The 24946-nt window shown below is 36.8% G+C and overlaps 1 protein-coding gene across 3 annotated transcripts in view; it reads right to left on the reverse strand.

Moving 5' to 3' along the window:
• Window positions 1-24946, reverse strand: part of CHL1 (cell adhesion molecule L1 like) — a 213410-nt gene that overhangs the window by 13709 nt on the left and 174755 nt on the right. For all 3 annotated transcript variants that reach the window (XM_026446858.1, XM_026446855.2, XM_023198275.1), the window contains 9 exons: window positions 17562-17686; window positions 13249-13350; window positions 12852-13049; window positions 11646-11716; window positions 6075-6297; window positions 4738-4853; window positions 4403-4607; window positions 3748-3870; window positions 949-1128 (listed from right to left, as the gene is read on the reverse strand). In XM_026446858.1, the coding sequence (XP_026302643.1) occupies window positions 949-1128; window positions 3748-3870; window positions 4403-4607; window positions 4738-4853; window positions 6075-6297; window positions 11646-11716; window positions 12852-13049; window positions 13249-13350; window positions 17562-17686 (1343 nt within the window). The remainder of the gene's footprint in view (window positions 1-948; window positions 1129-3747; window positions 3871-4402; window positions 4608-4737; window positions 4854-6074; window positions 6298-11645; window positions 11717-12851; window positions 13050-13248; window positions 13351-17561; window positions 17687-24946) is intronic.

Raw genomic sequence — 24946 nt, forward strand, 5'->3', positions numbered from 1 at the left:
AATCTACAATTTGGAAAAGCATCCAGAACACAGTCTGACACATAGTATTAGGTTGGTGCAAAAGTAATTGTGGCTTTTGTCATTACTACTTTTAATGGAAGGGCCACAACTACTTTTGCACCAACCTTAATACACGATAAACACACAACTCTATTTCCCTTTCTTCCATCTTCTACATCCTTCCTTTCTTTCTCCAATATCCTTCCACACCTGAACAGCTTAAGCCCTACCTAAATCTCTCTTTGTTTAAGTTAGTGTACATCAGTTTCTCTGATCTGATTTATCTGCGAAGGTCCTATTGCTATCATAGAAAGCTTAGCAAGAACCTTGCTAAAATCGTAACTGGAGATGCAATTTGGGAAGGGAAATGGTTAAAGGTGCAAAAAAATAGAAAAGTGTAATTGAATTAGGATAATTGTGTTACAAGTGAAACCATAGATTTACAAGCCATTTCCCAGCCAGTTGCTTGGCATTAATTATCAGACAGTAAAACAAAATTGACATATGAATCAATGTATATAGAGTGAAGGCATGAAAGTGAGATGTATTAGATTTGTAATGCCTACCAATGCAAGAGCCAAATATTTTTCTGTATGGAAACATTTCTAAAAGAAAAATATACCTTTACTAACCTTTTGAACAGCTTTGTGACCTTATGTCCCGCTACTTTGATTAAGTAAAATTATAGTTCCTGACCTTGTATACACTAAGCTATAATTTGATTGATATTGCGCAGAAATCCATAAATTGAGTCAATGTGAACTTTCCAAACAAGATTAATAAATTCTGCCTCTATGTCAGTGGAAAACAGAAGGTCAGACAGAGTGGGATCACAATCATTTCTAATTTACAATGACTAGCACTGTGCTTTCCTTTCAGTGCAGCTGTTTACAAAGATGCAGCCTCTTTTTAAAGCCTCTGTTAAAAAGAGAAGCCTCATGTACTTACTCCCTTCGCCTATGGTGGAGCTTTCCTCCGTGATCGGTTTTCCACAGCCCTGTGAAGTGCAAGCCCTCAAGTAGAATTTGTACTTGGTAGTTGCATTCAGGTTTGAGAGGTGCCAGCTGGGCTTTGATGGAGTTGTAATGTTAATATCATTTAATTCTCCAATCTCGTTGGTGTCATTTACTAAAGAATAAACATGAACAACAGCTCAAATGTATTTAACCATTCAAGTTGCATTCTTCATTATTTTCATTTCTCCTCATGCTTGTGGTATGTAAAGATACATTAATGATTCATAACCATCAACTCATTTAATCCTATGAGGTACGTACAACTACTATGACTATATCATACGTGACAAAACTGAGGTCTCACAAGAATAAGTGCTTTGCTCTGATCTTGAGTCTGTAAATTTGCAAACTGGAATTTGAATCCAAACCATGGCCTTTTGACCCCAGAGAAACATCTTTAATCCCTGTGCTATATTGGAGCCAACTGCTCCAGCTTCTTAATACCTGTTAATAATAATGAATTTTCCCCATTGTTATATTTTCATTGTACCTTTGAATTAAGTACTTGTAATTTCCTTTTGGAAGAATAATTCAAGATGATAATTTATCTGTGTCTTCTATGGTTTCTAGTTTAACATATGGCACCAAATAGCTACTCAATATACATAGAATCAATAAATGCAAGAATATATTAAATAGTTAAGAATATCTACTGTGTACTAAGTACTATGCAAAGTGCTAATTGTAAAAAGCTGAATCAGATAGCTTCTTTCAAAGAACTGCAACCCAGCAAAGACATGAGATTTGTGTAAGAGAGTGGAGTATTATAAGATTACTGTAACAATAATCCAAGAGATAAAATACATCCAAGATAGTGCAACTGTTAGTGGCAAGAAAGAATATAGAATAAATCCTCTTGACTCTCAGTCCAAGATACCATAGATGTTTAAAAATGTATTTATTATTGACATAAAAATGCCTTCCTTGGTCCATAAAATGCAATTCAAATCAATGAAAAGAAAAAACAAACAAACTAGGCATCCAAACATTGGAAAGAAGGATGTGAAATCATCACTCTCTTAGATTTTTTGAAAACATAATTGTGAATGACCACAAAGTCAATTGAAAAACTACTACAATCAATATAAGAATTCAGGAGAGTGTACATAGAGCTCTCATACATATAAATTGCAACAATTTAGACTATCTAAGAGCAATAAGAAAATGGTAAACTACCGAAAATGTCTTGATCATTTAATATTGAGAGCAAAATAATTATATATTATTTTATTTTAAAATCCACATATCAAGCAGTTCAGTAATCATTACAATTGTTAATATTTCAACTTCTATATTTTAAGAACTTATTTTTAAATAAAATTAAATGTTACATACGGATCAATATGAAGGTTGGAATTTAATTAGTTGGGTTTCTTATTGTTAGGATAAGGAGAAGGTATATATTTACCAAACAAACTGACATTTGAAAGAATCTTCAAATATTTCTTCAATTCTTACACCATTTTTGAAAACCAGTACATGCAATAATATAAGGTTAAGAGCTCAACATGTAGAATTGGACTGATCTTGCTTTGCATTCTTAACACTTACTTTACTGCTTGACTCTGTGTGAGTATACTCTCTATATCTCAATCCCCTCATTCATAAAATAGTGATAGTACATATCTAATAGATTTCTTACTTTAATGAAACAATGCAAAGAGATACACTTAGTACTGATCCTGCTACACAGCGAGCACTCAAAAGTGCTAAAATCTACTTCTGTTGGGATTAGGCCTGTATGTATTTAAACATATGTGCTAATTTCAGCAGAAACCATCAGAAGCTAAAGCAAATATGTGACCTGGGTTGCTGGAAGTCTTGAGTTGATGTGAAAGTAGCACAACAGGGCTATGATCAAGTTGACTTGTAAGCAGTGTATGTTGGGTTTCTGTATTTCTGGTGCTTTGAGAATTGATGTCTTGATAGTCTAAAATTTTCATGATGGGATGTTGCTAAAATTTTCTATAATGTCAATCCCCTAAGTTCCATTCTGAGATGATGCTTAGACTCGAGGATTGTTCAAGATGGGAGGCACTACTATTAAAAATGACCTGATTTCATCTGAACACATTCACGTTACTCTAGTTGCACAGCAGCATGTGCACAGAGCCCATTCTGAGTAATGCTCCAAAGACAATTATTTAGTCCTCTCAATATCATCTCCATGAAACAGCGAGCAACCCATAGAGAATTTGATAAACACAAGTATATTTAAGGTTGAGTATGGGAGCATATATCTGAGACAGAAGAAGTAGTGTGCTTTGAATCTCCATCACATCACTCAATAACTCTTTTGCATGTTTCCTACTTCTCCAAACATCTTATATATAAACATTAAACACATGTTTTGTGTACTCATCAGCACACTGCTTTTTTTCTAAAACAGGTAAGCAAACCTTTCAGTAAAGGGCCAGATGGTAAACATTCAGCCTTTGTAGGCCATGTAGTCTCTGTTGAGATGACAACTTTGCCACTCCAGGGAGAAAGCAGCTGTAGACATACATAAATAAGTGGACATGGCCATGTCATCATAAAACTTTATTCCTAAAAACAGGCAGCAGGCTGAATTTGGCACGCAAGCCAGTTTACAAGCCCCTGGGCTACAAGGAAGAATGGCAGGTTACAAACCATGGCCTTAAGTGATCATTAGACTCCCAACATAGCAAACAGAATACTCAATCAAAAAGTGAAATTTAACAAGTTAACTCCAATTCAAATTTCTACTTACTTATCTGATATTGCAAAAGATAGCCAGTTAAGTTTCCATTTAATTTCTTAGGTAGTCCCCAGGATAAAGTGGCAGTGTCTTTATCAACTTTGATGACCTTGAGAAAAGTTGGCTGTTCAGGTACTAGGAAACACAAGATCAAAAATAAACTCACATAAATTAGCAAAATTCAAAAAAGCCCTATTATATTATAAATTGTATAGAAATTGACAAGCCGACTCATCTGAAGTAAATATTAATTAACTACTAATAAAGAAGAATGTTTATTTTATTTATTTATTTATTTATTTATTGTGAGACGGAGTCTTGCTCTGTGGCCCAGGCTAGATGGAGTGCAGTGGCCCTATCTCTGCTCATTGCAACCTCTGCCTCCCAGGTTCAAGTGATTCTCCTGCCTCAGCCTCCCAAGTAGCTGGGACTACAGGCGTGCACTACCACATCTGGCTAATTTTTGTATTTTTAGTAGAGACAGGATTTCATTATGTTGGCCAAGCTGGTTTGGAATTCCTGACTTCAAGTTATCCATCTGCCTTGGCCTCTCAAAGTGCTGGAATTTACGGGCACGAACCACCATGCCTGGCCATAATGAAGAATGTTTAATGTGGCCATGGATCACTTCCATTTTTGACATGACTCTCCATCGTTACCCTCTCACCTCCTTCTGGTGTTTGAAATATATAAGGCTCACTTTCAGGACCAGCTCCTTTAGAGTTATAGGCTAAAACTGTTAAGTGAAATTCACTAAAGGCATCTAAGGAAGGAACCATTCCAGAGTTTCTTTGTCCTGAAAATCTTAGAACATTCACTTCTTTGGGATGTGTTCTTCCATCCAACAGACTTTTTGTTTTCCACCAATTTATCTGCAATGAAAACAAAAATCTTTTAATATATCCATCGTGGTGGCAGATTCTCTTTGGCTTCTTCTGAAATCAGTTCTTATTTATTCTCAGATACCAATTCAACAACAAGAAGAAAAACCGTGATAAAAACCTGATAGCCTTTCAGACGTCCATGTACTCTGTCCTTTGGAATTGTTGACCAGGTAACTTTAACTAATGTACTGTTTATAACGTCCACCCCATGGATCACTGGAGCTGTATCAGGATCTGTTAATCGTATAAGATTGATTAGTTTTCAATAACCTGCACATGTGATTATTAGGACCCTTTTCAAAAATTTTCATAATGTTTCTTCTGGAGAAAGCACTTTTATGAAATTCATTCCAAATGGAACCAAAAGAGTTTCTCATGATAGATAAGTTTATCAGCCCAAATAGATTTCCCAAAGAAGAGGAGAGCCTGTATCACACTGAGAAACATGAGAAACAAAGCCCTCCAGATAGATACAATGTGGGCAAATAAAACCAGAAACTATTCTGTGGGCATCTTGGTTTTGGAAGCAAGTGAATTAAACTAGTAATATAAATAAAATTGGTTGGGATTTTTGTTAATCAAGTATTAATAACAGTTAACATTTGAGCATATGCTATATGTCAGGCACTGTTCTAGGGGCCTTACCTCAACTGGCTCATACAACCCTATGAAGAGGATATTATTATCTCTATTCGATAGGAGTTCTTACTACAGAGGAATAAGCTGAATACAGAGCAGTCAAGACTAATACTGTCTTAATTCGCATGTGTTATGTGTTTTTTGTGCTTTTTTTGGGGTAAAAGAATTTAGACAGCTAGTGAGTAATGAGTTGGCTATTTCTCATTTTCAACCTTCTTCTATTTTTGGATCAAATTATTATTTTAGATGCTGGGAAGGCAATTAGAATAACCCCTAATATTATTCAAAGCATTAGCAATACAGAATGCAGTGTTTTTTCTCCTTCCAATAACCTATTTGCAACAGTTACTGTGGCATCAGAATGCGTGTGTGAGTATAATTCTATATATAAATCTGGGTGTATATCTCATCAGTATTAGGAAAGCTCCAGACATGCCACTGAAGCCCAGGGCATGACAGCAAGTGACTATTAGGGGATCCTTGACAAGTAAGGGCAAATATACTTGAAAATCTTATGACAGTTATGCGGCTTTAAATGATTGCAGTGATAATTCCTGATTTTCAATGTAGGAAGAGCTTTATAGGAAACTGAATAAAATGAAAACTTTCAACATACTTCCTTGGTACTGTATACTGATCAACTGTCCTCCAGTCAATCCTAAGATAGAAATCATGTATTATGTTTCTTTTTATCTCCCATGGCTAATACAACCTCTTTGCATGCACTAGTTGTTCACAAATATTTGTTGACAGAAGTACAATATATTTGAGAGCAACAGTTATTGACGTGCTTAGCAGTTTTAGTGCATCACTTACAGTCTTCTCCAGAATAGAGAGTCACTGACTGAGGGGCAGGCCCAGATCCTAGTTGATTTATAGCCTGGACTTTGACATCATAAGGGGCGTAGACAGCAGGCGTCATCACCCTCAACGTGTGGTTTGTGACTGTTTCTTCTTCCCACTCCACTGGGGCTCCCTGTGGCTTCCAGGTCACTCTGTACTCTAGGCCTGGTCCATTCTGCTCCATGGATTTCAAAGGCTAAAACAGAAGGTGAGACTCATTCAGTCTGATCACAGATGTGTTGACTCAGAGATGGTGGTGAACCACCCTAAGTGGTATAAAGAACAACGCAATGGAAGGATCATTTGTTGAGAGATCTTAAATCCCCCTTCTTGGTTTAGAGACGGTTGTGAAAAAGTTTTGTCATCATATGAGCTTAAGTATGAAAATTAATCCCTTACCTCCCCAAGTAATGAGCAGCCTACACATCAGATGCCTGGATTATGTCCTTATGATAAAGTCTAAGTTTTCATACATGAAGGAAGTTACAAAGAAATGCCACGAAGTGTTTTAGCTTTTTGCTTATGCTTTCCACTACATTCTACCTTTTCATTTTCAAAAAACAGACTGAAATGAAAAATAATATGGCCACGAATTCTTTGGTTGTGAATGGGATTCTCCCATGGCTTTTTGAAGAAAACTCTTTCTTGTACTTGGTTCTCTCCTTCTTCATTTTTCTTCCATAAGAAGAGACAGATTATGTATACATATTTGGAGACTATGCATGTTTATACTTTAATACAAAGAAGCAGTAGCTCCTCTTTCTAATAATTTCTCAGCTCCTTGACCATTCTTTACTTTTCTTTAAGAAAAAATGCCTCCCTTATCCACTTTGTTTTGCTGCATAGAAATATTTGGAGGAATAATTTCTTTCTTTCTTTTTTTTTTCCTTAAGATGGAGTTTCACTCCCGTTGCCCAGGCTGGAGTGCAGTGATGTGGTCTCAGCTCACTGCAACCTCCGTATCCCGGGCTCAAGTGATTCTCCTTCCTCAGCCTCCCAAGTAGCTGGGATTATAGGCATGCACCACCATGCCTGGCTAATTTTGTATTTTTAGTAGAGACAGGATTTCTCCATGTTGGTCAGGTTCGTCTTAAACTCCCAACCTCAAGTGATCCACCTGCCTCAGCCTCCCAAAGTGCTGGGATTACAGGCATGAGCCACCACACCCAGCCTGGAGGAATAATTTCTAGTATGGGAAATTGGTTATTTCCACTTTAGTTTTTAATTGAGCAACAGTTTAATTTAAAAACAATAATGTGGTTTAAACTGCCTGTTTAATTTCAAAGATAATGGAATTGTGCATTGAAATGAATCAGTTACATAAAATATGTTTAAAATATGATTTTAATCCTAAATTTAAGGTTCACCTATATAAACAGTAATTTTGTCTGGATATGTGAGTGAGTCAACAACGTCATACATAGTGTTCTTAAAGAATCTGTAACCCTTCACAACTTAATCTAATTTACTAAAACACTTATTAGAGGCATTGCTTGGAATTAAGTTGAAAGCATAGTGACATATCAGCAAAATAATTTTAAGCATATGCCTATTCCAACGTGAATAAACTAAACTAACTGGGAGAAAAAAAAATCAAAACAAAATGAAAACTTTCTGAGATTTTTCTGCAGACCTTGCTTATACTTCCATTCATTGGAAAGTTTTGTTCCAAGATATTTTGGAGTGTGAAATGGATATACATTCACCAGGGGCTTTAGCATTGTCCCAGTGAATTAGGCCATGAGTCTGTAGGGCCGTACTGCAATGTGGAATGATAGTTTCCTTCAGTCCCTACTGACAATAAGTGTGTTTAAATAATACTATTCATTTTATACAATTTGCTCCAAAGAAAGGAGTTAAATTTAATAAAGTTCTCTGATAAATTTTAAATAAATAAATAATAAACCATAACACTTTAAACAAAAATATTTTAGCTATGTTATCGGCCTTTTTAGTACCCAGGAACCCAAATAAACAGCCTGAATGCTTTGTATTTGACTTTGAGGCAATGCCTACTGAACCTCAGATGTTTCCCAAATAATCTCTTCAACAAAGAACAGAAGGAGCAACGGCAGAGTAAGCAGGAAGGCCACCAGCCTTCCCTTCCCTCTGCCTCTCGTGAAATAGCCCACGAGGAAGGAGTCTCTAGAAAACAGGTTCTTAACTTGGGGTGTAGGAATCTCTAGATGGGGTACATGTGTATCCTTTAAAGGATCTGAGAAGCCAATGATATCTTTAGTATGACTTTTTGTGTATAATTTTCTAGAAAAAGATCCTGTACTTCCAACATAGTTTCAAAGACATCTATGAACCAAGCAAGGTTATAACTATTAAGATAGAAAACAGAAAGACTTCTGCCCTGCCTTAATTCTATTTTTTAAAAAATTGTTGAACATTTTTATTTATTTTTAATTGAGAAATAAAAATTGTATATACTTATGTACAATGTGTTTTGAAATATGTATACATTGTGGAATGGCTAAATTGAGCTGCTCAAAATATATGTTACTTCATATACTTATTTTTTATAATAGAACACTTAAAACCTAGTCTCTCAACAATTTTCAAGAATACAATATATTGTTATCTACTATAGTCATTAGGTTATGCAATATTTCATCTGATTCCACTTAATTTCATTTTAAAGCCAGTAGATCTTCTTATTATACTTGTAATATAAATAATAAAACCTAGATCCATTAGGAATTAACTACCTTGGATGTGATCGCATAACCATGTAATTAAAGATATTCCTGCTTCTCAACATTAGTAGGGTTTTAGGGCTTTTGGTTTTGTTTTTGATGTCCTTTAAGTTTGAAATGTGTTATTGTATTGAGCAAAGCTAAAAATTCACATACCTATGCCTAAGAACAATGGAAACTCTCAGGCAAAAATTACCCTGATACAGGTATTTAACTGATGAGGTTGCAGTAGACTCTTTCGTCCTGTTTTGTGAGTAGAACATTACAATGTTTGAACACTCAAAATATATGAGTGAGTCATGACCCACTTAATATAGGAAAAGTGAATGTTTGAAGCTAATGCTAACTAAAAAGCCTAGTTCTACCATTCAGTTAAATTGTATTGTTATTTGAATTCAATCATATTTAATGTTAAATGTAAAACATAAACAAATAAGCAAAAATTAGGGATATCCAGTCTGTTCCTAGTGCTCATCTTCATTGTTAATTCTTTTGGGAAAGATCAGCTTTTTTTTTCCAAAGTATGTCTCTCTGACTGTTATCATGTAGATAGGAATTATTTTGGGTACATCTCTGGAGGGGCTCTGGTAATTCATTCACAATGCTATCTGACTGTGAAACTGGGAAAAGCCTGGAGTCTAACTCCTTTCCATAGGATGATCCATACAGAACAATACTTAATGAATGAATGTTCTTAAATTTCACTGGCTGTGTCAGTAGTGACTAGATCTCTGACACATCAAGGTAATAGGAGACACCATGGGACATATTGGGAATGTAACTGTCAGTCTAGATCCAATTCCTGTGACTACTTCCTTCCTCTAATCAATTAATTACTAGATTACATGCCATTTGCTCCTCAAAAACAAATTACAAATGCTTTTTTTTTTTTTTTTTTTTTTTTGAAACAGAGTCTCGCTCTGTCACCCAGGCTGGAGTGCAGTGGTGTGATCTCAACTCACTGTAACCTCCACCTCCCAGGTTCAAGCGATTTTTCTGCCTCAGCCTCCCAATTAGCGGGGATAACAGGCATGCACCACCACACCTGGCTAATTTTCATATTTTTAGTAGAGAGGCACTTTCACCATATTGTCCAGGCTGGTCTCAAACTCCTGACCTTGTGATCTGCCCGCCTTGGCCTCCCAAAGTGCTGGGATTACAAGCGTGAGCCACTGTACCTGGCCATAGATGTTTTCTTATTATAGCCCCATTCTTACAAGAAGAGAGCATTAATAATCAATCTTGTGTATCTTTGGGGTAATAAAAAACGACTTGTGAGTGAGAGGAGCAGTCAAAAAGACTGAAGATTTCTGGCCTTTTTTCCATGTGACACAGCCCGTGGCATCTGGGTGAGGTCATTAAACTCTGTGATTCCCAGTTTCTCTGTATGACATATAAGATTGACGCCATCGTGAACCATAGCCCTCCCAAAGGAGTAGTGAAGATTAATGAGTTAATGTTACTGGAACATGATGTGCTTCTCTGAGGAACTGATTGGCAAATACACAGCATTATTGTTATCTAACCGACTATATTATCTATTTTATGAAAATCTCTATGGAACTTAAGGGAGGATAAGACACATATACCCTAAAAGACTAACATCATTTTAGATTATAAATTAAGTAATTATCAAGACTATGTGGTAGTAACTATTTACAACCACAAATTCAAGGAAAGAAATAATATTCTTGAATATATTTCGTTTCTATGTATTACCATTTAAAAAAAAAAAATTCCACACCTTAAACTTGTAAAACTTAATTTCACTGAAGTGGAAATAAAGAGCTAATTTTGATCTAAAAAATATTGACTAATATTTGATTGTGTAATGAGTTCAAACACCAACATATGAGGATAAAAAGCAAACTAAACTTTGTGCATTTTAAAATTCTTCCAAGAATTATACCTGGAATGAGTTGTGGAAATAAATTAGTATATTTCAGCATACATTAAAAAATGTTCTATGTTTACACAAAGTTTTGTAAACTCAATGTTGGAGGCCTATTACTCATCAGAATGGTTGGATGATAATTTCCTTTTAGGTAGGTCAATATACTCATCATGAAATACATCCAAGTAGTAGAGGTGAAATAAAATTCCCCACTGTTACAGAAGAAATTTGGAAATGACCCTAGAATAATTAAAATTATCTGGGTAGATGTACATTTTTATGCAAAATTCAAATGGTGAAGTCTATTTAATAACATTTAATGGAGATATGTAAAGGAGGAAAAACTGAGGTTTGGAGTCCAAAGATCCTCATATATAAATCCTAGCTTTGTGGATTTCTGGTTGTGTGGTGATGGGCAAGACATTCATTATCCTGGATGCCATCTTCAGGTCTAGAATAAGGCGTTCATGATGCTTTCTTCACAAGATCATCCTCAGAATTATTAGGAAGGAGAATACAAAATGTCTACTGGTGTTTAATGAGGGGTGAATATTCTTTGGGGGGTCATCAATTTGATATGCATAATATCTAGTAGATTATACTAAATTAATTAAAGATTTTCAGTATTTTTTGAATGGAAGAGAATCTAGAATATTGTTAATTAAACTATTAATAATTTGAAACTTTTGGTAATGTATTACAACTAAATCAATCTGTATAATCTTCCCTAAATTGTTGACTAGTGTTAAACTAGGTTTCATAACATCATTTTAATCACAATGATCTTTAAAATTTACGATGATGATGATGACTCACAAGTTCATTTCATTTCCAAATCTTATCTTTGTTCTTTAAAAAATACTGTGCTATCATTGTAGTTAGCATGCAGACCTAAGAGGAAGAGAAAAAGAGTACAAAGAAATATATAACATATTAAGGAATACACACCTCCCACTTTATAATCATTTCCTTTGGTTGAGAGGCTTGAACCCTTATGTTTTGTGGATTCCTATCTGGAGCTGAAAAATTAAAAACATTAACATTATTTTTCCTTTTAACCCATAGGTAAGTCATCATATCACAACTCCTCCCCCCAAAAACCACAGATAATTAAATAAGTTTGATTGTACTTATTAATTTATATCTGGTCCAGTTCCTAAAAAGATTTAAGGTAGCTTTTAAATATATATTTTATTTAAAACGGTAAAATAGTCTTGGAGTGAAATAATTATTATCCAGTGGAGAGTAGATGGTTTACTATATATGTCTTAATTTTGAATCTGCTTTTAAAATTTTTAAAACTGCTTTCTAAAATTCTGAACTTGCTTTTTAAAAATACATATTTTAATTTCAGCCTGCTCTATTTTTTCTATTAGAATTGTCATTAGAAACATATGTGGTGAATATTTGCCTTTAGAAGAATAAAATAAACACCATGTATTCATATCAGCAGCCAAGTTTTAAGGGCATCAAACAGAAAAAAACCTGTAAAGTAGTCATGAATATTTTTAGATGGATTCATTTTATTAGAAATAGCTAAATGTGGAGTTTAGTGCAAAGGCTGATGTACACTAAAATCACGCAACTGTTAATTTCTATCTGATTCAGTTATCACCATGACTTGCTTTTACTCAGTCCAAAAAGGAAATTATATCCTAGAGTATTTATTTTAGCCAAGGAAAAATAAAATGTCATACTATGACCACATTGATGACCAATAACAATTCAGTAATACAAATTTTAGCACAGTCATTCTTGAGATTTTTTCAAAAGCATCTTGGAAATTTAGATTGATGCTGAAACACAAGAAAAGACACTTAATGCATAAAAATTAATAATGTTAGATATATATATTGAACTTTAATTTAGAACTTACTTGATGATATCTGGTTAAATTTGATGTTTAGCCATCAGAAGTTACTGAAAGTAATTTTTTTTCATATGTCACTCCCCTAATTTCCTGCTTCTATCTAACTCGTACGTAATACTTCTGAGATGCGTGTGCTTTGAATATTTTGTGTGCTGTTTATACAACTATTACGGCTATTTGGAGAAATCTAAAATCCTACATTACTCTATCAATCTTTTCTAAGATGTTCAGAGATGGGGACAAACAAATATTTTGTTAGAAACCTGATGTGAGAACCTGCATACCTGCTGGCGGTGTTTCATGATGGTCTGACGGCTGGCTAGGTTGACTTCTCCCTACTTCATTCACGGCTATGACCCTGAACTGGTATCTCACAAATGGAGCCAAAGGTAAGATAACTGTGGTTTTCTTTCCTTGGACTCTGGTCAGTTCCTCCCACCTTCCAGGCTCTTCTTTGTTTCCTTCAAATTCAACAATATACTCTGGGAAAAACATTAAAACGGGGAAAGAAACATTAGAATATATGGAGTATGGATAAGTTATGCCAAAATTTATACCCAATATTAAAAGTTCAAAAGGATGTTATAAGAAGAATAATCCACTAAGGCTGGTTAAAAAATGGCTTCTATATTAATTTTGAGTATCCAGAGTAATGAAAACAGTTATCCCAAGTCTTCCTACCGCTAATATTGCTATTGTGGTCATCTCCAGCTTCCCAGCTCAGCCGGACACTCCTGTTCTGTCTTTCAGACAAGTGAAGGTTTTCAGGTGGATCCGGAACATCTAATTAACAAAGGGAGGGAAAATGTAGATAATTGCCTTTGTTTATCTGATTCCCTTCCTCAGACACATTGCCAGCTACCCTGAGACAGAGCAGTTACCACTCTCTTAGGGACCTGGGGAGCCCCCGACAAATGAAAGTGAAAGGTGGAGTTTCAAGGCTAATTCAGGCACCTAGCTAGCCCTAAGAAGTAAATAAACAGCTTGATAAGAACGAAGGTAATGTAGCTTTAAACAATAGCCAAGGAAGCTAGAGTCACAGGGATGTTTGGTTCCCCTATAGAAACTGAAGATAATGTCTTCATATATGTCTCTAAGTTGTTTTTCTGGAACCCAGACTGTCACCAAATAAATTTGCTGGCACGGAGACCTCAGATAAGGGGAAACTGAAGTCTGAGCTCTGATCGTCATTTTTTTGTAAATTTCTTCCTGAGGGGCCTCAAGGGAGCCACGTCCATGAGCCAGAGTTAATCTTCTTTTTGGTTGACTCCCAATTTTTAAATAAAGCCTCTCTTCCTTAACCAATTGCAAATCAGAACATCTTAGAATCTACCTAAGTAAGCCATGTCCCATCCCCACTTCAAGAGATCTCACCCTTTTAGGTATAAACCAATGTATAACCTCAAAGTATTAATTTACTTTTTTGCCTGTAGCATTTGCTTTCCTGAAATTTACTCCCGCTTTTAGACACCCTCACCTGCAAGCCATCGCCGAGGATGGGACTTAAGCGTAAGCTGACCCGTTCTTGTTTGGTGCCCTGCAGATAAATGTTCCTTTCTTCCACTGCAAACCTCAGTTTAGACACCTGGTCTTACTGCACTGGGTTGGTGACCCCAGTTTGGTTCCATAAAAACCCTTCTTTTCTGGACCCGTGTCTCCACTATGCTCAATCGCATCAGCCTCTGGGGTCTGGGGTTCTTTGTAAACTGCAGCATCTTCACATGTACTCCTCAGTGGACCATATTACCTCCCTCTTCTCTGATTATGGTCTCAAGGGGTTATCCTTGACCAGGGACATCAGAATTATTTTAGGAGTAGTTAATAACAATGAAGATTCCTAGGCCCTATTTCTGGCTTACTGAGGAAGGTGGACCAAGGAATCTGCATTTACAAACAAGTTCTTTGGATGGTGATTAGGCATACTCAAGTCTGAGAAACATGATGTATCTCAAAGAATCATTTCTATTTGTCCAGTTCATATTTGTTTATATGACTGATTCAACTCCAAGAGTAGGGGTCATATTTTATTACGCTTTGCGTTGCCCACAATGCCTCACACATAAATGTTTTGTAACTAAATAAATCAGTGAAAAAGATATTATTACTTCAGTCTTGCATATAATTATTATATTAAGTCAATAAAAACTAGGTCCTATGGTTATAGAAAAAGAGAGAGAACATGAGCTCTGCCTTTCTTTTTTGCAACTGTGTTGGATTTTTATCGTCATTGGTAACAATGAATTTTTATTACAACAACTTTGATACCTTCTTGACCTGGAATTCTCAAAAGGAGTAGGAAGGCAGTTTATATAGGAAGAGGGAGATTTGACATTGTTAAATGTTGTGACAGAAACTGGAAAATTAAGTAAGTAAATGATCACAAATTTTCCAGTGCTAAAGAAAATGAAAATTTCTGGTACTTTGAAAATAAAGCAACAATCTTATTTCTAAAGGGGGGAGGACTTTTATCTTTTTGCAGAAGAGAAAAGGAAGATATTATGTAATGTAGCCTTTCAATGGGCTCTTTCTTCTCCTAGTGGAAAGCACCCGTCTATTGCTCCTCCTGAATATTTGTTAATTGTTAGAAATTTACATTGACAAAAAGCATTGTTTCCAATTCAGAATAGAGAACATGCATTTTAAAAACCGTGGTTCATGACTGTCCAAACATTAAAGCCTTAAATAAAAAGTTATTTCTTCAACAGGTTTCAGAATCTCTGAGCTCAGAGAACTTCAGTTTCTCTTCAGTGTTTACTGAGTCCACTAATTTCTGAAGTTTCCTGAAGTAAACTAAGGCTGTATGTTACATCTTACATTAAAATCGGGCTCCTCTGAGAATCATATGGAGCTAGAACTGATGAACTTGCAACTGAGACTTTTAAAAAATGATATCCTGAAAGCATGTTTATGTCAATGCTTTTAAAAATAACTTTTGATTAAAGTGGATCAAGTATATGCTTTTAAAAATTGTTTTCCAGGGGGGAAAACATAGTCTTTTAGAAACCTCACATGTGTCTATATAATTATTTATTATTGTCAATTGTTGAGAGATGCTTTGGTTAATCAGAAGTTAGTCTAAAGAAAAACGAATGTAAATTTTGAACAATAAAGTTCAAAATTTATTTTTATTCAAATGTTATTTTTATTTTTATTCTGTAAACATTGGTAGATTAGTGCATACATAAACAGTACATATAATCGTAGGCAAAATTTATGTAGAATTTTAAAAATTTAATAGTTCCAAAAACGGCAGCCTAATCGCAGGAATCAAATTTCAAATTTTGTAAGGAAATTGAGAAGGGAAGCATCAAGCAGTAGGAGACTCAGTCCCTTTGGTGGCTGCCATTGTTCAACATACTTAGGGACAAAGCACACGGAGCCTGAGCTCACCCCTCTACTCACTGGGCCTGGGACGAATTCCAGTGTATCTGAAGCTCAACTACTTTATCTGATGAATTATTGTTGAAATCATCACTAGGGATTAAACGTTTCTGCTTGGAGAGACCTGAAAATGCTCAAATACCCACGGCCAAACATTTTGCCTCAAGGTACAATTCTACCGAGCCAACTCTACAACTCTATAAATTCATACGAGTGGAAACTGCGCTTTTATTTTCTACGAGTGGAAACTGCGCTTTTATTTTTAGAACCCAACTTGATGGCTATTTGTTTCACCTGAGGCGGGGTGGCCATTTGCTTCACTTGAAGAGATCCAGCCTGTTGACCCATTTTTTTAATCATCCTGTCTCAGAAGAGACTGAATTTTCTCCCGCGGTCTATACCACCACCTCCCTTGTTCACAACCTAACAGTGGGTCCCAACAGCTGGAGTGCTGAGGATACAAAGGTCTGTTAATAACAGTGATTAATGTAGACATATGATAAAGAAGGGTGGGCAAAACCAATACTTTTAAGGAATATCTGCAAACAAAAGGAAAGACTAAATGGTGGCCACTGAAACAGAACAAATGTCTGTAGCTGTTAGGGTTCCCACAGAAAATTAATGAATAATTCACACAAATTTAGGATAGTTCCAAAACGTTTTAATAAAACATCTTTTAAAAGATGTGGGCAGGATGTTCGGTAGGTTGGGTGTGAGAGAGACTTGAAATATTGGTGGTGGGATGCAGCTGTTAGAGTCCCATCAGAAGGAATGGTGTGAGGAGACCCTGTCTACAGGAGCTATGACTTTGGCAGTGGAACACACCCAGTCCACAGGACGGAAGTAGGGAGAATCAATACAACACTCCAAATGGCCCTCCACTTACTGAACCAAATAATAGCTGGAAGGCAAGTGGTTTGCTGATGTTGTCCTTACAAGCAACCTTTCTAGGTCAAAGAGCTGGTAGAGAGTGAATCTGAAAGGGAAATTTTGGAAAACATCCAGCAGATGATCTAGATGATCTAAGAGCTTTAAACATTGGTGATTTCAGGGGTAACTGCATTGAATACACTAGTGAAGTGTGCACACTGTTTCCTAATTAGTACTTTCATTAACAACAACAACAAAAATCAAAGACATTCCTTTGCAGAATGCTGGAAGTTCCTCCCCGTCCTTCCAGGAACCCTGGGAACTCAGCCTGTGCCTTTAGGTTAGAGATGACCACTGTGCATCCACCTCCCAACCCCTACTGAGATCCTCCAATCTAGCCCACCTCCATTCCTCAGCCCCATTTCTTTGTACACCAGGAAAGAGTAGCTCAAGAGTGCTAGGAACTCAAGCATGCTTTATTTTTCTTTCTGTTGATAGCATCACTTACCTCCCACTGCTATTGTCAAATTAACACATGTAGGGAAAAAAATTAAGCATTAATTAACTTCTTTTATATGAAAAGAGGAGAAAGGATTTGAAATTGTGTTGCTTTTGAAACAAAAATTTCAAATTAACAATATATGTGCAGGGGCTCAAATAGTTGTTAGCTATATTGACCAGGAACAATGGAATTTAATCAGAAATGTAGAAATGAACGATTTCTCATTAGTTAGTGCACTTACCAAGAACAGTTACTTGAGTTATATCTGCAGCACTATCTAGAGCAGTATGAGCTGAACAGCAGTAAATACCTTGGTCCTCTAAAGTTACATTAGATATGGTCAAATTAGCTCCATCAATAATTATCCTGTCAGAAAAAAAGTGAGTACATGATGAGAAGGAAAACAATAGAAATAATAGAAACCCAATCCTTTTAAAAATGCATATTCCTCATTGAAAATGATCTAAGAGTGAAAACCAAATTTATGCAGTGCAAATTTGATTAGAGAATGCCACAGTTGAAACCTGGAGATAAAAAATTATTCTAGCATACACAAATGTCTACATAGCCATAAAAAAATCACATTAAAAATTATTATGAAATCTAACCATCTGTTTGCACGGGTCACTGATGGAACCGTGTGTTGCCTGGCATCATACCTTACAATGGCCAAGATATATTTGAGTAATTCTTAAGGTATGTTTAGGGAACCACCTATACAGGCTCAATTGGAGTGCTTCTTACAAAGGCAGATTCCTGAACTCCATCTCCATTCCACAGAACCACAATACCTGAGATGGAGTCTGATAATCTCAGTTTTTCACAAGTTTCTCCTTTCTCTGCCCCTCCACTCCCAAGTAGAATGCACATTAAGATCTGATAGCAATTAAAGCATATGACTTATTTGAACAGTAGATGGCAGTGTAGTACTTCTTTTCGCAAATCATTTCACCTCGCTTTTTATCATTTGTTCTTTTACCAATTTGCGATCAGGTTTATTATGAGAAAATTGCTTCTTTATAAATTTCACCTTTTACCCTGTACCTTTGTTTCGTCGACATAACTATTAAAGTATTTTTCAAGTTCCATAAAATGTAAAACATATTCACAATAATTCGCATTTTGTTGAAATAATTTAAATAGTGTCATCCTTGTGAGGAGGAAAGGAGGCTCACATAATTAATATTTTTAATGTACATTTCATATAAAATGCTGAGAATTTTGAATTATATAAACCTACTTTAAATTGCAGTGAAATGAAACATAGCTATTTTGATTAAAGACAGAATCAGCCCTTATTCCTACACCAATAATGAAAAGATTTGCCAACCAATATTACCTTGAATTGTTAATCAAGAATCTCATAATAATTCTAGACATAATAAAACTTTGACATGAATTAACATCTCAGGTCATGTTAGTCAGGTGTCCATTTGATTCAATATTAGAATATTGCATATCCTGACAATTTTTGAAAAATTTACCTCAGTAGATGAAAGAATAGACTTTAATAACCTCTTGAAATAGGGCCTTTGTGCCCTGCATGAGAGTCCGTAGTAGCTGAAATCTTGCCAAGATTTGAACTCTGGCATGGGGTGCTTCAGGCCAGAGAAGAAAGCTACCAATTTTTTGGCAAGTCATAGTTGCATTATGCCTTGTTTCCAGTCTCACAAATGTACCTTAGGTGCCTGAAATTAATCAAGGTTGGGTGCCTCACTAGTCCTCGAAATGCGGTAGGTATGGTATACCTAAAGAACTTATTAAAAATATAATGTTCCAGCCTCAGTCCAGGTTCCAAATCAGTACATTTGGAGATGGGGCAAGGGCCACTGCATTTGAACATGAAGCCTAGATAATTCTGCCACACATCAAAATCTGACAACTATTTGCCTTAGCAGGGTCACACCATGTTGTGCTGCAGTAACAGACAGCTCCAAATTCTCCATGCCTAAGAAAACAATCACTTATTTCTCCCTCACATTGTGTTCCCATCGTAGGTCAGTTGGATTCTGCTTTAAAAAGTTGCATCATTTCTACTCTCATAGCACCTGAAGTCTTAGAAGCAGCTAAAAAGCATCTTCACATCTTTGTGTCCCAATCTTTTCCTCTGTTTGCCTTCACCTGCTTAATTACCTTGCCTGAGAAATGTATCCACTAAAACCACTCAACTCCTTCATTTGCAGCATCCTGTCTGCTAGTCCCTAATCCATGTTAGCAGCCAATTTTGTCTTACCCTGTTCAGCTGAGTAATATCCGTGTTTCACTGAAGGCACCATGACAAAATGATTCTCTCTTTGGAGACCTGTGTTTGCGGCTCAGTTCCATCAATTATTATTTGTACAACCTTGAATAAAACATTGAGCCTAATTCATCTTATCTGAAAAATGGGGATAACAATATTTTCTTTCTCTTTAGGAGAATTAAATGAGGTAAAGCACATAAAGTGATTAGTGTATACAGCCTGGCAGAGTATGTGCTCAGAGAGTGTTACTAATAATATTAATCAAATGGATTTCATTCATTTTTGGCTTATCACTAATCACATTTCTCATGGTTGATGTTTTAATATTCCCAACTCCCATTTCTCCTGCCTCTCTGCTTGAACAAATTACCTTCTTTCCTAATTTGTTAGAAGGAAAGCTTTCACTATGATTGTCTTATAATCTTTGCATCTCCAACTTCTCCCCTCCCTCTTTCATTTGCCACTATTTCTGGAGGGGAAAAAAAGCAGCTCCTATTTGATGCCAAGGAAAAACCCTCCCACTGGATTCTCAATGCCCCTTCCTCCCACGCCCTCCTAGTTATCAGTATATCCCACTTTTCATGCTACAGTGGTCCCTCCTGCAGGGCTAGGTCCCTCACTTTGCCTCCAGTTATGAACAGTCCCCACTACCTTTGTTAAGCACGGTATAAATTCTAAAAATGGTTTCATATCCATGCTCCATTTCATTTTTCATAACCATAGTGTATGGTCTATATTTTATATGGCCTACAGCCACCTGCAGGTTGGAAATCCACAGAAAATTCCTTGGGGGCATTTCAATCTACCTAATAGCATTACTACGAGGACTAAAGAGAGAAAGCATGTATGGGAAGTACTAACATAAGACGAAGCCCCATAGGTCTAATGGTTCAGAGTGGCAGTTCCCAGCACTTACTGCATCCCTGCACAAGAAAGGGGACAAGAGAGAAGAGAAGAAGGAATTTTCACTTCTCATCATGTATATTTGATTAGAAATTTAACCTCCCTTTAGGTTAAAGCTTCTGGTCTTCTGCATAGTAATAAGAAGGTGTCTCAGCAGAAGGTAAGAAACATGAGGTTACTGATATGGCCTTCTAGAAAGTTAGCAGATACCTGTGACTTCTACTCCCTGCTATATCTCCATGCCTGCCCTTGGCAGCAGTCAGGGCCAGCCAGCAGCAGTTACTCCCAGCCTTCCTCACTCCTGGGGCCTCTTCTGAGCTAAGGTTATTGTCCTTTATCCCTGCTACTCGTTTAGGGAAATTGGCAGAACATCTGTGTCACTTGTTCAGTCCACTCAGATAGCCAGAGGTTCATTTCAGTGTCAGCTCTTGCATCCTGCGAGAATTGTAAAACTGGGCCACGTGAAAAGGCTGCTTAGGACTTCTGGGTTCAAAGCCTAAATGTACATGTCATATTACTAACAAGCCATGGGTATCTGATTCCCTTCTTGACTGTAGCCCAGAGGTCACGTGGAAGACCCTGGATAGTCACGCAGTACTAACAAAAGAGGCAGAATTTAGGCATATCTGAGCAGTTGGCAGATCAGTGGAGACCTAACCTGAGGCTGGAGATCTGTATTGCAAAGCGTAGCCTTTAGATGGATATAATTAATCTCGCGTTTCAATGAGAACTGGTTGTAATACATACACTGCCTTTCTGCAAACCTTTGTATATATAGGAAGCGAGGGGAGAGAATAAATTAAGTACCAAGGCTGAGACCAATGCCTTTGCATAGAGGTGGCTCACACATAAATACCAAGGTAGACCAAGCAAGCAACAGAAATAAGACAAGCAGAATGAAGAGGCTCAGGGACAGAACCCAGATCTCCCTGGGCCTGAGCCCCTAGGGGGAGGGGTGGCCACGGTCTCTGCAGACCAGCAGACTTAGCCTCTCCTCCTGGTAGTTCTGAGGAATCCAGGCAGCCCAGATGAGTGGGTTTCCCCCTAGTGAAGCACATCCCCTACACCAAGGGACAAAGTGCTTCATTAGACAGGACCTATTCCCCGTGCCACCCAACTGGGTGAGACCCTCCAACAGGGGTTGTCAGACATCCTATATAAGAGTGATCCTACTGGCATCAGTTTGGTGACCCTTGAGGTCTGAGATCCCACAAAAAGGAGCAGGCACCCATCTTGGCTGTTCTCCACCCCCCTTGAGTGACATCTCCAGGCACAGGAGTGAACCAGATGAATAGGGCCTGAAGTGGGCCCCCAGCAAACTGCAGCAGCCTTACAGAAGATGGACCCAACCATTGAAAGAAAAAAAAAAAAGAAAGAAAGAAAGAAAGAAGAAAGCAAAAACAACAGCATCAGCAACAAAAAGTTCCCACAAAAACCCCATCCAAGGGTCAGCAGCCTCAAAGATAGAAGTTAGACAAATTCATGAAGATGAGAAAGAATCAATAACAACAAAAAAAATGCAAAAAACCCAAAAGACCTCTCCTCCCAATGATCACAATATCGCTCCAGCAAGGGCGCAGAACTGGATGGAGGATGAGGCAGATGAATTGACAGGAGTAGGCTTCAGAGGATGGGTAATCAAAAACTATGCTGAGCTAAAGGAGCATGTTCTAACCCAATGCAAGGAAGCTAAGAACCTTGATAAAAGGTCACAGGAGCTGCTAACTAGAATAACCAGTTCAGAGAGGAGCATAAATGACCTGATGGAACTGAAAAATACAGCAGGAGAACTTCATGAAGCATACACAAGTATCAAGAGCCAAAGCTACCAAGTGGAAGAAAGGACATGAGAGTTTGAAGACCACCTTGCTGATATACGGTGTGCAGACAAGACTAGAGAAAAAAGAATGAAAAGGAATGAACAAAGCCTTCAAGAAATATGGGACTTCATAAAAAGACTGAACCTACAACTGATTGGAGTACCTGAAGGAGATGGGTATAACGGAAACAAGTTGAAAAACACACTTCCGGATATTATCCAGGAGAACTTCCCATACCTAGCAAGACAGGCCAATATGCAAATTCAGGAAATACAGAGTACACCACTAAGATACTCCATAAGAAGATCAACCCCAAGACACATAATCATCAGATTCTCTAAGGTTGAAATGAAGGAAAAAATGTTCAAGGCAGCCAGAGAGAAAGGCCAGGTCAGTTACAAAGGGAAGCCTATCAGACTAACAGTGGACCTCTCAGCAGAAACTCTACAAGCTATAAGAGAGTGGGGGCTGATATTCAATATTCTTACAGAAAAGAATTTTCAGCCCAGAATTTCATATCCTGCCAAACTAAGCTTCACAAGTGAAGGAGAAATAAAACTCTTTCCAGACAAACAAATGCTGAGAGATTTCATTACCACCAGGCCTGCCTTGCAAGATCTCCTGAAAAAAAGCACTAAATACGGAAAGGAAAAACCAGAACCAGTCATGCAAAAACACACCAAAATATAAAGACCAATGACATGCTGAAGAAACTTCACCAACTAATGAGCAAAATGACCGAGCAGCATCATGATGACAGGATCAAATTCACACATAACAATGCTAACCTTAAATGTAAATGCACTAAATAGCCCAATTAAAAGACACAGACTGGTAAATCAGATAAGGAGTCAAGACTCATCTGTGTGCTGTATTCAGGAGACCCATCTCACGTGCAAAGACACACATAGGTTCAAAATAAAGGGATGAAGGAAAATTTACCAAGCAAATGGAAAGCAAAACAAAGCAGTGTTTGCAATCCTAGTCTCTGACAAAGCAAACTTAAAACCAACAAAGATCAAAAAAGACAAAGAAGGACATTACAGAGTGGTAAAGGGAACAATTCAACAAGAAGAGTTAACTATTCTAAATATATATGCACCCAAAACAGGAGCAACCAGTTTCATAAAACGAGTTCTTAGAGACATACAAAGAGACTTAGACTCCCATACAATAATAGTGGGAGACTTTAACAACCCACTGTCAATATTAGGCAGATCAATGAGACAGAAAATTAACAAGGATATTCAGAACTTGAACCCAGCTCTGAACCAAGCAGACCTAATAGACATCTACAGAACTCTCCACCCCAAATTAACAGAATATACATTCTTCTCAGCACCATATCACCCTTATTCTAAAACTGACCACATAATTGGTAACAAAACACTCCTCAGCAAATACAAAGCACTGTAAATCATAAGAAACAGTCTCTCAGACCACAGTGCAACCAAATTAGAGCTCAGGATTAAGAAACTCATGCAAAACCACACAACTACATGGAAATTGATAAACTTGCTCCTGAATGACTCCTAGGTAAATACTGACATTAAGGCAGAAATTAAGAAGTTTTTTGAAACCAATGAGAACAAAGACACAATGTACCACAGTCTGTGGGACACAGCTAAAGCAGTGTTAAGAGGGAAATTTATAGCACTAAATGCCCACATCACAAAGCTAGAAAGATGTGAAATCCACATGCTAACATCACAATTAAAAGAGCCAGAGAGGCAAGAGCAAACTAATCCAAGAGCTAACAGAAGACAAGAAATATTGAAGGAGAAAGAGATACAAAAAATCCTCCAAAAATAAATGAATCCAGGAGTTGTGGGTTTTTTTTTTTTAAATTAACAAAATGGATAGATGACTAGCTAGACTGATAAAGAAGAAAAGAGAGAAAAATCAAATAGACACTATAAAAAATGATAAACGGGACATCACCACTGACCCCACAGAAATGCAAACTACCGTCAAAGAATACTATAAACACCTCTATGAAAATAAACTAGAAAATCTAGAAGAAATGGATATATTCTTGGACACACACAGCCTCCCAATACTAAATCAGGAAGAAGTTGAATTCCTGAATAGACCAATAGCAAATTCCGAAATTGAGGCAGTAATTAATAGTCTACCAGCCAATAAATCCCAGGACCAGATGGATTCACAGCCGAATTCTACCAGAAGTACAAAGAGGAGCTGTTACCATTTCTTCTGAAACTATTCCACACAATTGAAAAGGAGGGACTCCTCCCTAACTCATTTTGTGAAGCCAACATTATCCTGATACCAAAACCAGGAAGAGACACATCAAAAAACAAAAACTTCAGGCCAATATCCCTGATGAACATTGATGTGAAAATCCTCAATAAAATATTGGCAGACTGAATCCAGCAGCACATCAAAAAACTTATCCACCATGAACAAGTCAGCTTCATCTCTGGGATTCAAGGATGATTCAACATATTCAAATCAGTAAATGTAATTCATCACATAAGCAGAACCAAAGACAAAATTCACATGATTATCTCAGTAGATGCAGAAAAGACCTTTGATAAAATTCAGCATCGCTTCATGTTAAAAACTCTCAATTAACTAGGTATTGATGGAACACATCTCAAGATAATAAGAGCTATTTATGATAAACCCACAGCCAATATC

This window comes from Piliocolobus tephrosceles, chromosome 2 (assembly GCF_002776525.5).
Source record: "Piliocolobus tephrosceles isolate RC106 chromosome 2, ASM277652v3, whole genome shotgun sequence".
Taxonomy (NCBI): Eukaryota; Metazoa; Chordata; class Mammalia; order Primates; family Cercopithecidae; genus Piliocolobus; species Piliocolobus tephrosceles.